This window comes from Anoplolepis gracilipes, chromosome 2 (genome assembly GCF_047496725.1).
Source record: "Anoplolepis gracilipes chromosome 2, ASM4749672v1, whole genome shotgun sequence".
Lineage (NCBI taxonomy): Eukaryota > Metazoa > Arthropoda > Insecta > Hymenoptera > Formicidae > Anoplolepis > Anoplolepis gracilipes.
The window spans coordinates 11,091,313-11,110,490 of record NC_132971.1 but is presented as its reverse complement, the minus strand read 5'-3'; the positions used below and the strand labels follow the sequence as shown (position 1 = coordinate 11,110,490).

The following is a 19,178-nucleotide window of genomic DNA, read 5'->3' as shown; positions in this document are numbered from 1 at the left end:
ATATAATTATACACAGAAATTATTGGCGTTTATTTTAGCGCGTATTCTCTATATCTGTATATTGCGAGTATATCATCTATTATTATATTATTCACACATGGACTATACAGAGAGAAAAATGAGTTGAGATGATAATATAACGAAAAGTGAAATAATATTGCAATTAATCTATACTGTAATGTACACGATGATGACGATCATTATTATTATTATTATTATTGTACCATTTGATGACATTTCATGAGATATTCTTATTGTTAAACGCATCTCTCTCTGTTCTCTGCTTTTTTTTTTTTCACGATACATACATGATATATCCTTTGCAACGAAGAGACAACAGCAATACGTTATACAGAGCGATGTTGAATAATATAGACAAACTTTTCGCGTACGAGTTCTTTAATCGATATAAGGAACAGAAACTTCTTTTTTTAGCGTTGTAATTTATATATACACCTATCCTCCTTCCTCCTTTTTTGACATTTTAATATCGTACATTTTGACCATTTATTCAATTTATTAAAATATATAAAATTGAACAAAAATTTCTGTTTCTTTCAATCTTTACTCCTAAGAATATTTTATTTAAAATATATTTAATAACTTTCAATATATATAACTTGAAAACTGATAATTTATTTTACTTAAGGAAAGAGAGAGAGAGAGAGAAAAAATATAATCGACTTTAAATTTATTTCATGGATCCAATTATAGTTTATCGATATTATTCAGATTGCTCTGCATATAAGGTCATGCTACATTAAGAAACGAAGAAAAATCACCAGGAAATTTATTAGCGGACATCGCAGATTGAGAGATTCGCATTAAACACCATTTTTGTATCAATTAATTAAGTAACTATCAGTTCTTTATGGCTAGTCCATTAGCTTCTTCGTCAGTGCATTTACTTGCTTCATTGTCATCTTCAATGATCTTTTGATTTGCATTATCCATAAGGAGCTTATATTCATCCTCTGTCTCTAGTATCTTTCTAGCTTCGACGTCCACGTCATCCTGCAGCAAACCGTGTTGTACAAAGTAGTTACGCAGATTCTCCCGGACTTCCTGGCAGAATTTGTCGCGATTCGCCTCGACATAGCGATACACAAACAGATCGGCGCCGGTGATAATGAAGTGATGATTGAATAAGTTGACGCGCGCACCCACAAAAAAATCCTCCGGCGTATAATACTCCGGATCGTCCTTTCTCGTACTACACGGCTTCGGAATCAGCCTAAAGGATAGGAAGCAAGCCTCGTGTCTGCCAGAATTGCGTCTCTCCCTCTCGATGATTCGAATGGCACCATCGCTAAGTCTGTACTCTAACATGAAGTCACGATCCTCGTCTTCCGGATGCACCGCATCCATCCGCATGGAATAGCGCAGCTTCTTCGGGAAGTTGATCAGTTGACGAATGACGTTTCTGCTGGGTCTCGATACGTCGAAGGACGGACTGCTGACGTACGTGTCTTCAGGGCTGTCGAATTTTATCTGCGACGGAGCTTCGCACTTGACTGGTGTCAGTTTCTCGTCTCTCACAGAAATTGCGTCTGCTTGCGGAACACCTAGCACGTCGGAGTAGTACTTTCGCGTGAAGGCATCGCAGTCATGCAGCAGGAAGCATCGGCCATACAAGAGGATCGTTTCGCCTACCTGAAGATGATCAATGATATAAGATTCCCAATCTCGTTTTCGTTCGCTTCAGAGAATTTCTTTAAAGAAATATTCTACCACGCACTTGGATATAGCGTATAGTAATTGAAAGTGTTATTAAAATTCCTTAATATTGTCAGTTTACATAACAGGATATTCCAAAAATTTAATTCTCTATTTAAAAATTTGTTCATTCATTAAAACTGGTTATATCTGGAATATTCTGCATATCACTTCATAAAAATGATATTAATTTTGAGCTTGAAAAAATAAAACGAAAGCGTTCACCCGTTTAATCAAATGATTTCAAGATCATATTCTACGTTTGTATGATACACAAAAAAATTTTTAAATACTTAGATATACTCTTATCTGTATACTATTAATTAAAGAGTTTAAAGAGTATCGCGTCAAGTAAAGTAAACAATCGAGTCTCACTCTAAAATCTCGTGGTGTGTAATACTCGATAATCTCGGGATCTCCGTATTCCATATAGATACTTGGATGCCAGGACGGCAAATTTTGCCAATTCTTGGGCACGCGCGTACGCTTGAGCAGCATCGCCACCGGATCCTTGCCATCGTTGGGCTTGTGAATCTCGCGGATTGCCACAGTATCATCCGTTAGAAAATACAACAACCGATAATGATCGTCGTTCCAGATAGCGTCGAACGACAGCACCATGCCATCGAACTCTAGAAAACGTCGTCTAGGATCGTCGCTTATCATTCGCGTAGTAATCTTTCCAATCGTCCCGTCGTGCTTGATATTACGCTGCTCCGCATAAGGATCCGCGGGCAGACTCTCCTTCTCGCCAACGTCGATCCCTTGGCTCGTCAAGAACTCCCTGGTAAATGGATCGCAATCGACGATATGATAGACCACGCCGTAAATGCCTGCGAGAAAACGCGTACTCTGTGCGAAATTCGTATGATATATACATTTGATATAAAAATTTTTATCTTTTTTTTTTATAAAGTATAATCTCTTTTTTTTTAACATATAATTTCTGAACAAGTAAGTGCTTTTTTGGCCAGATTCTCTTAAGAAATCTTGAGAGGCATCTTGTATAGAGAACTGAAAGATGTCTTCTTTGCTCGAAATGGTCGGAAAAAAAAATGAAGCGAAGAATGTATTCAATCGCCGATAACATACACACGTTGATCCCGACGTTGAAATCTTTCCAGATAAATGGGTCTCCCTTGACATTCTTCGGGATCTTGTTTCGCCTTACTAATTTGCCCTGCTGGAAGCCGGCATTATCCACTACCGGCTCTATCACGCAGAGCGTGTCGTCCTCTAGATAATAAACGATATCCACGTGGCGAACGCGATAATGCTCGTCCGGGGAGTGGAAGACTCCTTGACGGAAGAAAGCCTTGAAATGGAGACATTTTTGCGCAAATAATGCGTAACGCGGCACAAATTGCCGAAACGCATAACGAGGCGCTCGGCCATAAGTCAATGATGGATCGTATCTATGTGATTAAAAACACAATTAATAATAATATAAATTAAACCGAAAAATATAAAAATATATAATTCATATAATTATTAAAACACACACATAATTACATTTAATTGATCAATTCGATACATATATAATATTTAATACACACATACGTACACATTTCTCTAATATATATTATTCAAAAATAATATAATATTTCTACAATAAAGCAGTAATATATACGTATATGTAGAATCGAGATTGAAATTACAAAATAATTATACTTAATTTTAATTCTAATAATCTTATTCTAGTGGCGTGTAGTGTGTGTTCTGTGGAATAATATAATATAATATATTAATATAATAATAATATAATATAATATATTAATATACATAAATAAAATAATTAAATTAAACAAATTAAGTTAAATTAAATAATAATACAATTAATAATAAAATGCGCGCAATATGGTCTTGGAACAGAAAGGTTCGCGATTACTTACTCAACTGGATCTGGACATTCGGCATATCGAAGGGATGCTGCATCTGTCGGTCTTCTACCGAAGCCGTAATTGGTATCACGTGTCACAGGAAAGCCGTTTAAAATGTCAAACTTGTGCGGCAATTTATAATCCTTGATCTTATAAAACAAGTGAAAAGTTCAAATATACCCCTCATATTAACTGATGATTTAAAATTTATAAAAATTGATTTAACCCACGCGCATTTTTTCAATTGTAAGTATATAATCTCATGATAACATGAAAGTAGAAAGAGAGAACTTACATAATTATTTCAGACACTTACGCTTACATCTCGAAAGACGTAGCCTGGTAAAAGGGGTAGGCTTGCCATGCCGATGTCAATAAAGTATCCAATGATATTAAAAATGTATCTTTCACCATGACATATTCACAAGGAGAGTTGATTCTTATAACCCGACCCACCGCGCGATTTCGAGACTCTTGTTTGAACGCATCTCTATAACAACGCGAGCTGTCTCCATCGATTTTTAACCCTCGCCGTGCAGCTCGCCCCCGGATATTTTTTTTTTTTTTTTTTCGTTTAGGATTATGAGGACGCTTAACTTAAAGACTCGAAAAAAAAGGAACGTGATACGAAGTTATTTCTGTTCGACCATATTTATTTTGTTGAAGAACTTTTTATTGACAATAGAGAAGAGCGGTATTTGGATGGCAATTTTCTGCGTCTAAAGCCGCGTCTTCTCGGCCACGCGACGATCATAAACTAAGTACTTCGCGGAAGATGGCCATGCAGCCGGCGGACAGGCAGCCGGCCATAGGCACGGTGATCAGCCACGCGAACGCGATATTGCGAAACAGCCTCCACGAGACTCCCTCGCCACCGCGTGAGGCCCATCCCACGCATACCACCGAGCCCACTTTACAATGCGTCGTTGATACGGGTAGACCGATCTTACTTGCCAGCAGGACTGTCACCGCGGCACCCAACTGCAATCAAACGAATTTATAATATACTCCAAACAGAGAAAATAATATTTATGTTCTATTGTGCATTATTTTTAATTTCAACTGACAAATATTTATTTGTAGCGAAATCTATATATATAACTTGCACTTAATCTAATATATTATTTATATTTTATAATTTATTATTTATTAATATATATTTTTCCTGTACAAAAAAATAACTGAAAATCAAGAATTCCATTCATATTACTGTAGGTATTTGACAAATTAATCCAATTATATCAATTGTAAGTTTAATTGGAGTTTATTAAAGTATTCTTTTTACGTCGAATTGTAAACTTCTTATATTTAACACTAATAATTTTTTCTACCTGTGCATAAAAAAACACAGGGATCGAAAATAATACATAAATTACTATGAAAATGTATCAAATAGACAAGTTTATTAATTTGTGAGAATTCAACACAAATTTATGCTTGTATGTATAACTTGATATATTTCATTAGTAGGTAATCTTATTATTAGGGAATTCTCCAAAAAATAAACATGTATCAATCACCTCTATAGTGAATCCGGTCGTCGGGGTGATACGTGCCAGGTCTTGGCCCAAGGTCCGTATCACTCTACGTCCCCATACCCATAGTCCTGTGGAGATACCTAGGCCGCCGTACAAGAGTATAAGTATGGACGTTTCAGCTTCCTGTCGGGCCGAGCCCTCCGCGTACACCGCCCAGAGCGCGATAAGCGGACCGATCGCGTTGCTGACATCGTTACCGCCGTGGGCGAAGCTACCAAACGCCGCGGTAAGTACCTGAAGAAAGGCAAACAGCCGCGAAACCTCTGGCTGCTCCTCGTCTATCATACCATCTGCCTGCGCATTCTCCGCGTCCGCCTGTGTGACGGACATCAACAACGGGCTTTCGCTGCTATTGCCGCGCAACTGTGGCGTTACCGTCAATTCGTTTTTCGCATTACCGTTGCTGCTGTCACCGCAAGGTGCCTCCGAGATTACCGATAATGCTGTCGTTTCCTTCTTGTCTTGGCAAGCGCCAAAGCTAGGCGTTGTCGTCTCTTCACCGCTACCACTCGATGTTAGTAGTATCCTTGCTCTCTGCCATGGTACCACGAACACGTACACGATCACTGCGACGAATTTGCCCAGTAGCAATGCGGCTATCAAACTACCCCACCACGGCAATCGATCTAACATTAATACTGAAAATTTAAAGGTAAAAGATGTATATATATATATTTCTTCTTATTTATAAAGGCAATGATACATTGTATTCTTTTCATAATATATATTTTTCCTGTCTTCTAAACTTTTTGTTTTTGAAAATACAACTTCGGAGTGCGATTGAAAATTAATTCTTTAATTCCAGGAAAATACTTACATTTAGGTCCGTCGAGCGCAATTGACATAATATTGACAGCAACGGTCAGACCGTATGCCACGGGGAGAATATAGAGACCTTGCTCAAACGGCTCGTGAGAGTGGAGTACATATTTTCTCAAGAGCCAAAAGATACTGGAGGACACGATTCCGCTGAGTATGGGACTAGCAAACCAGGATGCAGCTATATTAGCGAGTGCTATCCATTTTACCTGTATATAGTTTAACGTTAAGGTATGTTTACTCGTTATCGCTAGATCGCAACGCATTGTAGCGCTACTAACCCCAGCGGTACCTCTGCACACAAGGGAAAATCCAACTGTAGCACCAACAATGGAATGCGTACCGGAAATTGGAAGTCGTAACGCGGTTGCCAGCAGTAGCCAGATACCAGAGCCAGCTAGACTGGACAATGCTCCTATCATCAACTCCTTCTCATGACCCTCGTACAACGAGACGTCCAGTATACCCTTTCGCATCGTATCAGAAACCTATGGCAGAGAAAAGTAGATGAAATTAAAACAGTTTTTAAAGACTATATATCTCACTCCTTTAACTTATATAGAATTCTTTTATCACATTCATAGATACTCGACACCTACCTTATATCCTATCAGTACAGCGCCTGCGATCTCGAAGAAGGTCGCCAGAACGCAAGCTTGGAATATCGTGAGAACCCCGGCACCGACGCTCGTTCCAAAGCTGTTGGCGACATCGTTGGCGCCAATACCGAACGCCAGGATAAACGCCACTATAAAGCCGGCCACTACTATCCAGATTAAGCTCTCATCGTACGGTATACTCATTGTTTTTTTTCGTTTCTAGCTAGCTTAAAACTATTCTGCTTGAGCCTTGCGTTGCGCGTGCGTATGCAATTGCTATGCGCTTTATTATCCTTCTATTATCCTCGCCCGTCAGAAAAATGGTAGGCATAAATCATCGTCGTATCTTCTTTTTCTCTAAATGCTTTCATAACAATTGCGGTTAATCGATTAAGAGCAACCTCGTAGCACAAGGAAGAGCCTTTTCTGATACAGAATGTTATAGCAATACTGTATGTGTAAACGCTTATTCATCAGAATATATTCTTTCTATATACACTTGGATGTATATATATATATATATTCTTTCATAATATAATATAATGCATCTATCTTCATTGTAGCCCTAATACGATCAATTCTTCAATAGTTTTGTACATATAGCAGAGGTAGTGTTTTGGCGCAGCACCTGATTTAATTTTTAACATCGTGATGTAATTTTGTCACAGGTCGTCGATGCACAACTGTGTCGAGTTAATTAAACTTAAAAAACAAGGATGGTTATTCACCAACTATCCTTGTTACGATCGTCGAGTACTCTTCCTCGAGATCGAGATTGTGGCGTATGATCTTCGAGTCTTCTTCTATCAGCTCCTCTGTCAGCGCTTTCCTTATGTGGAAACACGCCGGTCGCTGTATTCCCCGCATCTGCAAATAAATGATAGAATGATTTCATCAACGTTCTCCGATATAAAGTATTTTATTCGTAATACATAATTTTTTTTATCGTTGCAGCATTTTATGTTTAGATCTCTTATGATTACAATATTTCAAATTTGAAACTAAATAATCGACGCTTTTCGTAATAAAACAGAAATTTGTTTCTTATCGATTTTCTTGGAAAGAAGATAAAAATTAATAAAATATATTTTAGAGCAATTAGCAACTAGTATGAAAAATATGATATAAAAAAAACATGTATAAAATAAAAGCCGAATATTCATTATTACATTCTAGAATAAAGCTGGATAAAAATTTAATTACTAAAAAAACCGTTAAAAATTTAATTAATTTGAAATTCATTCGTCTAAAAAAAGATAGAGAAAAAAATTCAATGATGGAAATATTAAATTTAGATTTTTTCGAGAAATGAGCCGCGATACCTCCTTCCAGATTGCCGGCTGAATGTAGTATTGCATGCACTCGCGAATGAATTATCCGATCGTTATAGGTACTGATTTTTCTCCTTCCCCCTCCCTCTCTCCCACGAGACTCTACAATAAAGCCGTTCTTACGTCATTCCCGGATTATTACGACACACTTTTTTCTAATATGATATTCGGAATTTTCGGAATCCCTCATCGAGAAAAAAAGGTCGAGAAGTCGTAAATTTCGCGACAGCACGACAGCTAACGATCGAAGCCGCCTCGTGCCAACGCGCGACCCCTGAGTCATCCGCCGCATAATTCGATCTTCGAACCGTATAGCGATAAGAAAATTGATAGTATATGGTTACAGGTTCGCTTCGAAATTTATAGAGGAGCGTTTTTTCAATCTCTGACTACCTAGAGGAGTGCAACCCTCTCTGGAAACTTCTGGGACGAAAAATTTGCTGAATATAAGAATTTCACAATCCCCACATTACAATTGCATCATCTGGCGATTCTACAAAGGTCCGGATTTTTAGTTGAAATGGGAAAAGATGCTACAAAAAATGTCGCCAATATTATATTTTTCCCCTTGATTTACATATATGTGTGCGTCCTACTAAACGGTCGAATCAACTGTTGCAACTAAAGCGATAATAAAAATGTTTGATTTAATCGTCGAGCTTTGACAATTTTTCATAAAGGAAATTGTCGACGAAGGATTCGAGAGGACAAATGTATTAAGGAAATTTCAATTACCACGCTCCGAGTCATTTTTCGTGCTGGCCAACGCGCGTGTCCTTCAGCACGTTGCAGGCAGAATGTCGGTAATCACACAGCCGGGTGGTCATTCAGATAGGCAGGAATGAACAACGCCGTTCGAGAGACACTCGCGTTTTTTCAGAGAGATCCACCGGTGAATCACCAGCAGCAGCAGCAGCAGCCGCACGAGACGACCCGAAACCGCTCGGCGTTCTTGAAACTTTGACGGTCGCTCGTTCGCTCACTCTCGTCGCGATGCCGCTCAGCCGTCAGCGTGGGGGTGAGATATTGATCCGTCAATTTGCCCGCGAAATGCCACGGGGGATGATGATGCGGCTCAATGACGATCAATAGACGATCCCTGTGTTGGTGCCGCGTCGGTCGAATCTCGAATCCGGTCGAGACTTCCTCGTTTTATCCTCTTTCGCATTTTTTCGAATATCTGGAAAAATTTAGATGTTGAAAAACAAGTCGATATAGAACATTATTAATCGTTTTGCGATGTCGAGATATCGATTTAAAAAGTAAAAGTTTTTTCGAAGCTGATATCATATAAATTTGAAAAATAGTAATTTTCACTAAAAAAGTTGTGATCCCAGTAATTTTTTTTAAACTCACAATAGGGAACGAAACCTGTATATATATATGAAATTTAAAAGTCACAACAAAGATAATTTTTAATAAGATTTAATATTTTAATATAAAAAAATGTTAATATTTTTAAAACTGTATATATAAACATTTCTTTTTGAAAATTGTAATGTAAGAACTCAATTGTATAAACTCATCCACTCAGGCGTTTAGCCAAAAATGATAAAAAAGATCGTGTCTTTTTATTAAAGTGCTTTTTTCATCTATTATTAAATCTATAAATATATATAAACATCTAATACACACCACATATTCATTTTATATAATATAATTCTGCTACATTTATTACGTTGTTGTGCATTTTCTATGCACAAATGAAGATTAATCACTGGAAATGTGTGCTAATAGAATATATTAACATCATTTTAATTATTACCGTTTAATTATCGTAAATGAGTACTCGCTTATGTAACTGATAGTTTATATTATTACATAAGGAGTATTAAATGGACGCAGAAACACACGAGTTTCGACTATATGCGTTGTATTTTTAACAATTTAATATTCCTTATGCAACAAGTTATCACACGTCCGTCACGATAATTCGACACTAATAATGATGCAAAATTAATGTTTTAATGTGATTATTTCTGACAGATTATTTGATAATTATTATCAATTTGAATTATTTGGAAGTAGTCATTTAGGAAATGAGACGGATAATGTACAACCAAGAATGTAGGATATTGCTTGAAAAACGACAAAAAACCGTCGTTTATTTCATAAATGGCCGTATTTTTTTAAGGAAGCAAATATAATTTATTTAATATCTATTTATCTTAAATATATATATGTACAGACCAGAGCTCTTTATCGCACAGAGTGTGCATCAGAGAATGTAAGTAAATTTTTGTTACATTTACTATAACAATTGTTGCATCGCATTAAGTTTTACGACGACTCCCATTGTTCTCTTTCCTCGCGTTCTTTCTTGACCTCCTCAATGTATGGCTGGAGATATAATTTGTCCTGCAAAAATATTTTTTTTTTTAACCAAGTGAACTTTGGATTGATTGAGTGGTATAACTGATGATCACTGTTTACATACATCTTCAAATTTAGTCCACTGTTCTTTAGGTAGAAGTCTCTTGTTGGCATCCAACTGCATGGCTCTCACTATACGAAAGTTGCGCTCGTCTTTTATTTCTTGAGGAAGGCGCCTTAGTGCTTCCTTTACATCCTCACTCTCATACAGACAATCATCCCTCCATAATCCTTAACAGAACAATCAAATCTTTTTTATTTTATTCCAAAATTGTAACAATTCTTCTCCTATCAGAATATTATCTGCATGTAAATTATTATACTTGTCAATACTAACTTTTTTATATAAATAGAAATAGATATACAATCAATATGAAATATTAGATCGTATCAGATGCAATTTAGATTAGATGATATAATTGATGTATAATAAAATAGAAAGACGACTATAAATATTATTCAAAAACGAAAAACATTAAATACTTGTATATGAAAATTCAACAAAAGCGAGTTGTTAAAAATTACTCTATATATATATATATATATATAAAAATACGTCATCAAATATATAAAAAAATCAGATTAAAAATATTAACGTCAAACCACTAATAATGAATTTTAACACAAGTTTACAATATAAATCCATCATTACCATATTGATTAAAACCGCTGAGGTTATAGCACCATTTCCTGAAGTTAGTGGCTGCAAACAAGTAATGCGTTATATAAGAGATATTGTAATCGTATATAAAAAAAAAAAAAACAAAATCATATCAATTTTCATTAAAAGTAGACTTTGAAATTGTCTACTTACTGATCAACCGATTCATCTGTTGACTCATTTTCGACAAGAGACGCTTTTAATTAGGATGACGAAAGAGATCAATCGGTCTTCGCTGACAACACGATCGACCTGTCCAAAGTTAAATGGCGGAGCGTATTTGATTGCCATATTCTCAAAAATCACGCGACATATTCAACAAGCGTGGACACCGACTGGCTGCTATTGCAAGAAACTTTCGGAACCCTAGGAATTCTCTATCCGATAGCCAATCGGGATAAACTAGTCACGTGGGCGGCCAATCGAGGACCCTTTTGTCCATATCAGCAACCTGTCATCGCATCTAGACATTCTTACATCGATGAATGTTACAGGTTGGCACAACGCGAATGTCCCTAATTATAGATGTCGCTGAAGACCGAAGTGGGACTACTTCGCCGGAAGTGGACGAGACGGTTGTGCGGCCCAGTATATAAATGCGCGCAGGAAGTTCCGCGACTGCGACTGTCCGCGACGCTCTTCTGCCTCAGTAAGAGTAGAGTTGTGTTCACGTTTGGTTGTGTGTCTCCTTTTTCGCCGAAATAGGCCACACAACCTACGTTCATTCGTGAAACTAACTCTTCTAGAAAAACCCCAAAAAAAAAGTAAAAAAGTCTCCGAAAAACGCATACAAAAAAATCGCAAAACCGTAAGGCGAAAACCGTCGTAACCCTGGCAGTGTGCGAGTGACGACGCGACACGACACGACACGAGACAAGAGAGGACATCGTGCGAGTCGGAAAGAGGACGAGCCATATTGCGAGGAAGAGAAGAGGCGGCGGAGGTGAAGGAGGGGGTGAGAAGCGAAAATCCTCGCGTGTTCGAAGCCAAAGGGAAATTGGAGAAGAATCGAAAGAAGCACCTCTCTCTCTCTCTCTCTCTCTCGAGCCATCCATATTGGTATATTCTCCTCTTCCCTGCATCTCTCACTCGCTCATTCACTCGCTCACTCTCCCCGGTGAAGACTCGAAGAAGCACGATACTCCGCAGCCGCCAGCAACATGAATCCCGGAGCGCCCAACTACCCGATGGCCTCGCTCTACGTGGGCGACCTCCATACCGACATCACCGAGGCGATGCTGTTCGAAAAGTTCTCGTCAGCGGGTCCCGTATTGTCGATACGCGTATGCCGCGACATGATTACCCGTCGTTCGCTCGGCTACGCATATGTCAACTTCCAACAACCGGCTGACGGTGAGTCATCATATTACAATTTATCGTCTCTACGTGTTATCCCGTGTCATCGCGAATGTATGACGCAACGTGGACTTCCACGCGCGCGCGCGCGCGCAAATGGCGACCGCCTGCTGCATGTGCCTCACACACGTGCCGCGCGTTACGTGCTTGCTGTTGCTGTCCGCCATATTGAATCGCGTTTGTCGTTCGTGATGGTAGTTAACGGTTAAACGTTATAAACTGCCTCGTGACGACAGGGGAGAGGAAAAGGTGTTCCTTTTTTTTTTTTTATTTTTTTTTTTCTTGTTTTTGTTTTTAACTTTATATTTTTTTCTATCGAAAAGTATAGTCACGTGGGAAAACTGGTCGAGATTTTTGGCTCTGTACGCATCACCCCGCGCTTTTCACGCGTTTCGCGCGTGTAAGATGAAAATGGCCTAGAAAGAGAGAGAGAGGGAGAGAAATCGAGAAAAGTGTGACTGCGCATGCAAATGTAGATCCTGCGTACTTCGATGACGAGCTTCGTGGTTCGCGCGTGTTTGTAACGTCCGTGTCGTTTGAAAGTTCATTTTGTTTTTTTTTGTTTTTTTTTTGTTTTTTTTTATGTAGTTATTCGAGAGATTTCTAGAAGAAAAATGAAAGGGAAAAAAATTCCAGAAATGTCCGCACATTATCTTCAAAGGATCAAAGAATGTCCCGAACCTTTGTTTAACCTTCGGATTTGTGATACATAAGAACGAAAATATCCGGCAAAGAAAGAGAAAGAAAAACCGAAAACAATTTTTTTCATATTTCCATCTCTGTCTTGCATTCTACCTGAAACCTCTAGGCATCTCGAGAATAAAAATAGACAAAGAAATTGACCAGAGCCATTCCTTTTCCCTTTTGTCTATTATTACATTTTTACCTACCTACGTTTCACGTTCGTTTATAGATCTTTTGGTTTAGCCCGATATTCTAACTGCATTCTAAGCAAATAAGATAATTGTATCAAAGCAAAATTTAAAAATGCAATAAAAATTAACAAATATCTGTAATTACAATTTATTGTCATAAATTTATTGCAACAAAGATAAATAGAAAAATATTGAGATTTTGAAATGAAATCTTTACATTTGGTATATACTTTCTAAATTATGTACATATATATATATTTTTTTCTACTTTTTTTATAGAAATTCCAAACAAGTTAACATCTAAAAATACAGAAAACACAATAAGATATAGGTATATGAACATAAATCTGTTTTCAGTGGTAAACATGGTATGACAGTTTTTATTTCTTTTTTTTTCTTTGATCTTGAATTTCTACCAAACAAGTAGAGATTCAAAACGGAAATTTTTACTTTCGCCTTTTTCCGCCTATTTTGTTTGTAAAATTTATTTTACATTTTATTCGAATTTTATTGCTTTTTCTTTTATCAGTCAATTCAATGCCACTGTTATTTCAGATTTTTTTATTATCATTTTACAATGTCAAATATCTCTCAGATTCTCTTATCAGACAAGTGTTTACTTCTTTTGATATCAGTTGATGAAATCGTATAAAATAATTTTAATTTAATAATTTTATTTTGTACAGTTTTAAAATTTTGCGTCAAATTTTTACAAATATATCTCTTTAATTAAATTCTTTTTAATTGCACAAACGACACTTGTACATACATGTGTAAATTTATTTAATGATAAGGAATATCAATTTTTTACAATGTTACATTAAAATTTTACTTTACATTTTTGTGAGAGAATTTCTGCATTAAATACAAATTAAACTAATTTACGGATATTTATGTTTCAGCCGAACGCGCCCTTGATACTATGAACTTTGACATGATAAAGGGGCGGCCTATTCGAATCATGTGGTCCCAGCGTGATCCTTCCCTACGCAAATCGGGTGTCGGAAATGTATTCATAAAGAATCTAGATAAAAACATAGACAATAAAGCAATGTATGATACATTCTCCGCTTTCGGTAACATATTAAGTTGCAAGGTCGCGCAGGATGAGTCGGGCGCCTCTAAAGGATACGGTTTCGTTCATTTCGAAACCGAGGAGGCGGCCAACAAGTCGATTGACAAAGTTAACGGCATGTTGTTGAATGGCAAAAAGGTAAAGTATAACACTTTTTATCACTTTAATTAAAGCAAGAGATTTACTATCTTTTTATTTATTTATTTATTTATTTTTTTTTTTTTTTTTTTCCCTGAAACTAAAATGAATTGTTCGCACAGGTGTACGTCGGTAAATTTATCCCACGCAAGGAACGCGAAAAGGAATTGGGCGAGAAGGCCAAGTTATTCACAAATGTTTACGTGAAAAACTTTGGCGAGGATATGACGGACGACAAACTCAAAGAGATGTTTGAGAAATACGGGACCATTACCAGCCATAAAGTGATGAGCAAGGACGACGGCAAATCACGCGGCTTTGGATTCGTCGCATTCGAAGACCCGGACGCAGCCGAGCAGGCGGTGATCGAACTAAATGGCAAGGAGATCGCTGAAGGCAAGTGCATGTACGTCGGCCGCGCTCAGAAGAAAGCGGAGCGTCAGCAGGAACTCAAACGGAAATTCGAGCAGCTGAAGATCGAGCGGTTGAATCGCTACCAGGGTGTGAACCTCTACGTAAAGAATCTGGATGACACAATCGACGACGAGCGTCTGCGCAAAGAATTTACGCCGTTTGGCACAATTACATCCGCGAAGGTAATGATGGAGGAGGGTCGTAGTAAAGGTTTCGGCTTCGTATGTTTTTCCCAGCCAGAGGAGGCCACTAAGGCTGTCACAGAGATGAACGGAAGAATCGTGGGCTCGAAACCGCTCTATGTAGCTCTGGCACAGCGGAAGGAGGATCGTAAGGCGCATCTTGCCTCTCAGTACATGCAACGCATGGCGAACGTACGCATGCAGCAAATGGGCCAGATATTCCAACCTGGTAATGCCGGAAGTTATTTCGTTCCCACATTGCCGCAACCGCAGCGCTTCTACGGACCCGCTCAGATGGCTCAAATTCGCGCCACTCCGCGCTGGCCAGCACAACCGAATCAAGTACGACCGAATGCGCAGACCGGAAACTCCGGATTCGCATCGATGCAATCTGCACCTTTCCGAGCGGCACCGCGCGCTCCTGCCGCACAGGCTGGCGCCTTGCGTAACAGCATGTCCGCCAGACCTATTACAGGTATGAAAAGATGCAAAAAACAAAATCGTTTTGTAGTTCCTATGATTCAAGTTTACGCTTAGGTTTTTGCTATTATCTATTATTTGTATGCATTTTATTGTAATTGTATCAAAGTTTACTTCTTCAATATCAGACTTAGATAAAAATTCAATTATCTTATAAAAATTCGAAACACTTTTGACTGCTTCGAATTTTTATGAAAGATTATAAAAGAATTTTTGACGTTTTAAAAAGCCTGAACGAATAGAAATTATTTTCTTGAATATAACTGAATAGATAATATAATAATTAAATATATATAATATATAAGTGCTTTTTAAAGAGACTTTTAAAGCAGTGAGATTATTATATTTGTTAATTAAATTTGTTGACTAAACTTACTTTCTATTTATATCTGTTTGAAATGGAAAGTGATTTTAAAAGAATTATATTGCAAAAAATACATATATATATTTTTTTTTATATTTTTTTTATATGTAATAAAAGAGTTTTGTTTTTAAGTAATTTTATTATTTATTGTAAAAAGCGTGCAATCTGTACGTGAGTCCATCATTGGATTTCCTATAATATTACTTCCATATCTATGTATGTGATTATTTTGGCATCCAACAAATTATAAAATTTTAATAGGTTATCTTTAGCAATATAAATAGATAAATAGAAGCCTTAAATAGTGATTATAATTCCGAAAAAAACTTAATGTATATACTTTTAAAATATATTTATAAAAAAAGAATAGATAAGATAAACATATACATATATGAAGGTGAAATATCGTTAACGTTCTCTCAATTAATGTGAGTTTTGTATCAACTTTAAAGTAATTAATAATATAGATAATTTTTTCCAATGAAATTAATATCATAATCTTGAATTCTAATTCATAAAAAGCACATAATTGGATATGTGTGAGTTAACTGTATAACTGTCTATAATTTAATTAAATATCTATTTAAGACAAAATAATATAATTATTAAATTAATTCATACACACATTATACACACACACACACACACACACAATGTATATGAAGAACATATGTTGTGATAATAATTGACCTTTATATCAAAAACTTCAATATCAAAGCATTCGAGACTAACGTTCAAGATTTTCAAAACTTTCATAGTATTATTACGAATAATTAATGAGAAAGAAAGAATAATATATGAAGAATGACAGAAATAGAACCGTCAGACTTCTCATTAGAATTTGATGGTGGTACACAAACGTATACATTTAAAGTGTCTTATTTACGTTATCTAAAGTATGTTTATAGTGCTGTAAATGAAGTTTAAAGTCAATTCTATGTATGTGCATCCGTGTAACGATGTATCTAATCATGTGACTTGAAATAATCATTAGCATGGCACAATCACAAAACTCACTTTTTGATTGTAATCGATTTTCTTATAGTCACTTTTTATGTCAATCATATTATTGGATAATTATCGAAAATAGAGTAAATCCTTTACGACAGAAGGAAAAATTGAAGTGATACATTGTTCGTTCAACATCTGATATTCAGCATTACTCTTCTAAATAGATATAAAACAATTTCTCGATTATTATTGTAAAATTGTAATAGATGTAACGATTATAATGATTATTTTTATTATCATAAGAGGAGAAAGATTCACGTAGAACTGATATTTTGTTTTTTCTTCTTCAAGGTCAACAAGCGGTTGGTGGCGCCAACATGCAGAGCCGTTCCATGGCCGGGCCCGCTGTCGGAGTTTCGCCCGGGCAGAGCCGTCCGCCGAATTACAAGTACACCGCGAACATGCGCAACCCGCCGCAGACAGCTATGGCACTACCAGCACCGAGCGGTCCTTCGGTACAGCAGGCCGTACATATTCAAGGTCAGGAACCGCTCACCGCGTCGATGTTGGCAGCGGCACCACCGCAGGAGCAGAAGCAGATGCTGGGCGAGCGATTGTTCCCGCTCATTCAATGCATGTATCCGTCGCTGACCGGCAAAATCACCGGTATGCTGTTGGAGATCGATAACAGCGAATTGCTTCACATGCTGGAGCACAACGAATCCTTGAAAGCCAAGGTCGAAGAGGCCGTGGCCGTGTTACAGGCTCATCAAGCCAAACAAGCTGTTGCACCGAAAAAGGAATAAGAAACCGTGCTTTGTGAGATTGGACTTTTTGTTTGAAAACAATGTTCAATTATTTTAAATTTGCGATTGAATTGATATAAAATTACATTTGATAATCTCTCTTTTTTTTTATTTATTTTTATTTTTTCTGAATTAGACGCGATTAAGTTCATACAAATGCCATGTAAAATACCTTTTTCATTGAAAAAATTATTGGATAATAAATTTTTCTTTCAAAATATACCCTATTCGTGATTTTTCTTTTTTCTTTTTTTACTCTAATACACTGATGGCAACAATTACTGACGAATCGCCATCTGTTGTTAAAAGTAAATTTATTACGTAAAAATGCTTAAATGCAAACATTTAGAAGATAAATATAAAAGTTTAATCGCGTCTACTTCAAAAAAGAAAAACAAAATGAAAAAAAAGAGAGATTATTACACATGTAATTTTATATTAACTTAATTACAAATTCAGAAAAAAATAGAAATATTCAGAAAAAGAAAATAAAAAGAATGAAACAAAGATTATCGTGTAATTTTATATCAATTTAATTGCAAGTTTAAAACAACTGAACATTGTTTTCAAGAAGTCCGATTAAAAATAAAAATAAAAATAAAAAAATTGGATTAAATCGCATTCAGCGAACGTAACGGTTAGACGATCAATTTTCAGAAAAACTAATTCGATTTATAGAAATTTGAAAATGTGTACCAATCAGCTGACAATTGTTGCTTAACAGTATCTACAACTATTGCGTCCGCTGATTGCATTTTTTTAAATTTTCCTACGTATTTTCCTTTCCTACACATATATTTTTTTAATTTAAGAAAACTTAGATGAGAACAAGTCACAGGATTTCTATTGAATATTTTCATCTACTTCAGTTGTCTCTTAGAGTTCATCGAAAGATAACTTATGCTTGGCTCGTCTTGCGTTCTGCAACTGCCGCAGAATGTAAAATGATACTTGAGCGATAACAGAGATTTAATGATGTCATCAGTTCATAAGAAGTTTCAATTTCTTTTTCCTTTCCTACGCTCTCTCAAGTCCACGATATTGCTTTAGATCTCGAATGTGTACACATATTCCTTTCCAAGATAATAAAATTTTTTGATCTACGATTGCGCACAAAGTACTAATTGATTTACGTTTGAAACAGGATACGAGATTGGGTAAATCAAGGGGAGAAAATGACATATTTTTAAATATTCTGTAGTTAATTTCACGTAAGATTTATATATATATATATATATTTTAATATGTACAATATATTGTTGATATAATATTTAATTAGTACAATCTTGATTGAACCTAATGCATGATACAATTGATTCGAATAAAAATTCAAAGATATTTTAATTTAAGCTATTTCGAATTTAAAAAATTAAAGAATATAAAAGAGAAATCTTATACATCACTCTTTGTATGCTAATTAAATTCGAGCAAAAATCGAGATTTAAAAATATCAGAGTGCACCTCGCCAAGGGTAGTCGGCGGTTTAAAAAAAATTTCGCGCGGAAATGCGTTTCAGCGAAGAGTCAAACGCATGATTGGTAGCCGCGACCCACTTCGGTGAGCGGATAGGTTGTCGCGTAGAGAGAGAGAGAGAGAGATTCCGCGAACGCGCGCGGCTCT

At 36.5% G+C, this 19,178-nt stretch overlaps 4 protein-coding genes across 5 annotated transcripts; 1 reads left to right on the top strand and 3 right to left on the bottom strand.

The window, feature by feature from the left end:
- Positions 1-560: 560 nt before the first annotated feature.
- LOC140662987 (EF-hand domain-containing protein 1) lies at positions 561-4,008 on the bottom strand. The gene is made up of 5 exons (XM_072886798.1): positions 3,913-4,008; positions 3,609-3,745; positions 2,809-3,131; positions 2,092-2,549; positions 561-1,653 (listed from the first exon to the last, which is right to left on the bottom strand). The coding sequence occupies exons 1-5, from the start codon at positions 3,958-3,960 to the stop codon at positions 862-864; spliced, it is 1,758 nt and encodes a 585-aa protein (XP_072742899.1). The 5' UTR covers positions 3,961-4,008; the 3' UTR covers positions 561-861.
- On the bottom strand, positions 3,453-9,269 carry Napi-iii (Na[+]-dependent inorganic phosphate cotransporter type III). Of its 2 annotated transcripts, none has more exons than XM_072886799.1 (6): positions 8,619-9,269; positions 6,553-7,419; positions 6,235-6,441; positions 5,952-6,162; positions 5,117-5,772; positions 3,453-4,577 (listed from the first exon to the last, which is right to left on the bottom strand). In XM_072886799.1, exons 2-6 carry the CDS (start codon positions 6,754-6,756, stop codon positions 4,347-4,349), a joined length of 1,509 nt encoding a protein of 502 aa, XP_072742900.1. In that variant the 5' UTR covers positions 6,757-7,419; positions 8,619-9,269; the 3' UTR covers positions 3,453-4,346. The 2 variants fall into 2 exon arrangements, with proteins under 2 accessions (XP_072742900.1, XP_072742901.1); XM_072886800.1 differs by lacking the exon at positions 8,619-9,269 and adding an exon at positions 7,875-8,312.
- Positions 9,270-9,958: 689 nt separating this feature from the next.
- LOC140662990 (cytochrome b-c1 complex subunit 7) lies at positions 9,959-11,226 on the bottom strand. The gene is made up of 4 exons (XM_072886803.1): positions 11,071-11,226; positions 10,909-10,959; positions 10,321-10,487; positions 9,959-10,241 (listed from the first exon to the last, which is right to left on the bottom strand). The coding sequence occupies exons 1-4, from the start codon at positions 11,096-11,098 to the stop codon at positions 10,164-10,166; spliced, it is 324 nt and encodes a 107-aa protein (XP_072742904.1). The 5' UTR covers positions 11,099-11,226; the 3' UTR covers positions 9,959-10,163.
- A 293-nt stretch (positions 11,227-11,519) lies between these two features.
- On the top strand, positions 11,520-18,826 carry Pabp (poly(A) binding protein). Its single transcript, XM_072886797.1, has 4 exons — positions 11,520-12,270; positions 14,051-14,361; positions 14,484-15,432; positions 17,104-18,826. The coding sequence occupies exons 1-4, from the start codon at positions 12,078-12,080 to the stop codon at positions 17,556-17,558; spliced, it is 1,908 nt and encodes a 635-aa protein (XP_072742898.1). The 5' UTR covers positions 11,520-12,077; the 3' UTR covers positions 17,559-18,826.
- Positions 18,827-19,178: the final 352 nt, after the last annotated feature.

Coding starts and splice junctions, on each gene's coding strand:
- LOC140662987 (XM_072886798.1), bottom strand. CDS start 3,960: ATGGCAAGCCTACCCCTTTTACCAGGCTACGTCTTTCGAGATGTAAGC. Junction 3,132..3,608: donor GAATGTCCAGATCCAGTTGA/GTAAGTAATCGC, acceptor TTAATCACATAG/ATACGATCCATCATTGACTT. Junction 2,550..2,808: donor CAACGTCGGGATCAACGTGT/GTATGTTATCGG, acceptor GTTTTCTCGCAG/GCATTTACGGCGTGGTCTAT.
- Napi-iii (XM_072886799.1), bottom strand. CDS start 6,756: ATGAGTATACCGTACGATGAGAGCTTAATCTGGATAGTAGTGGCCGGC. Junction 6,442..6,552: donor CTGTACTGATAGGATATAAG/GTAGGTGTCGAG, acceptor TCTCTGCCATAG/GTTTCTGATACGATGCGAAA. Junction 4,578..5,116: donor CGACCGGATTCACTATAGAG/GTGATTGATACA, acceptor GTTTGATTGCAG/TTGGGTGCCGCGGTGACAGT.
- LOC140662990 (XM_072886803.1), bottom strand. CDS start 11,098: ATGAGTCAACAGATGAATCGGTTGATCA. Junction 10,960..11,070: donor ACAGATGAATCGGTTGATCA/GTAAGTAGACAA, acceptor ACTTGTTTGCAG/CCACTAACTTCAGGAAATGG. Junction 10,242..10,320: donor AGTGGACTAAATTTGAAGAT/GTATGTAAACAG, acceptor ATATTTTTGCAG/GACAAATTATATCTCCAGCC.
- Pabp (XM_072886797.1), top strand. CDS start 12,078: ATGAATCCCGGAGCGCCCAACTACCCGATGGCCTCGCTCTACGTGGGC. Junction 14,362..14,483: donor TGTTGTTGAATGGCAAAAAG/GTAAAGTATAAC, acceptor TTGTTCGCACAG/GTGTACGTCGGTAAATTTAT. Junction 15,433..17,103: donor GTCCGCCAGACCTATTACAG/GTATGAAAAGAT, acceptor TTCTTCTTCAAG/GTCAACAAGCGGTTGGTGGC.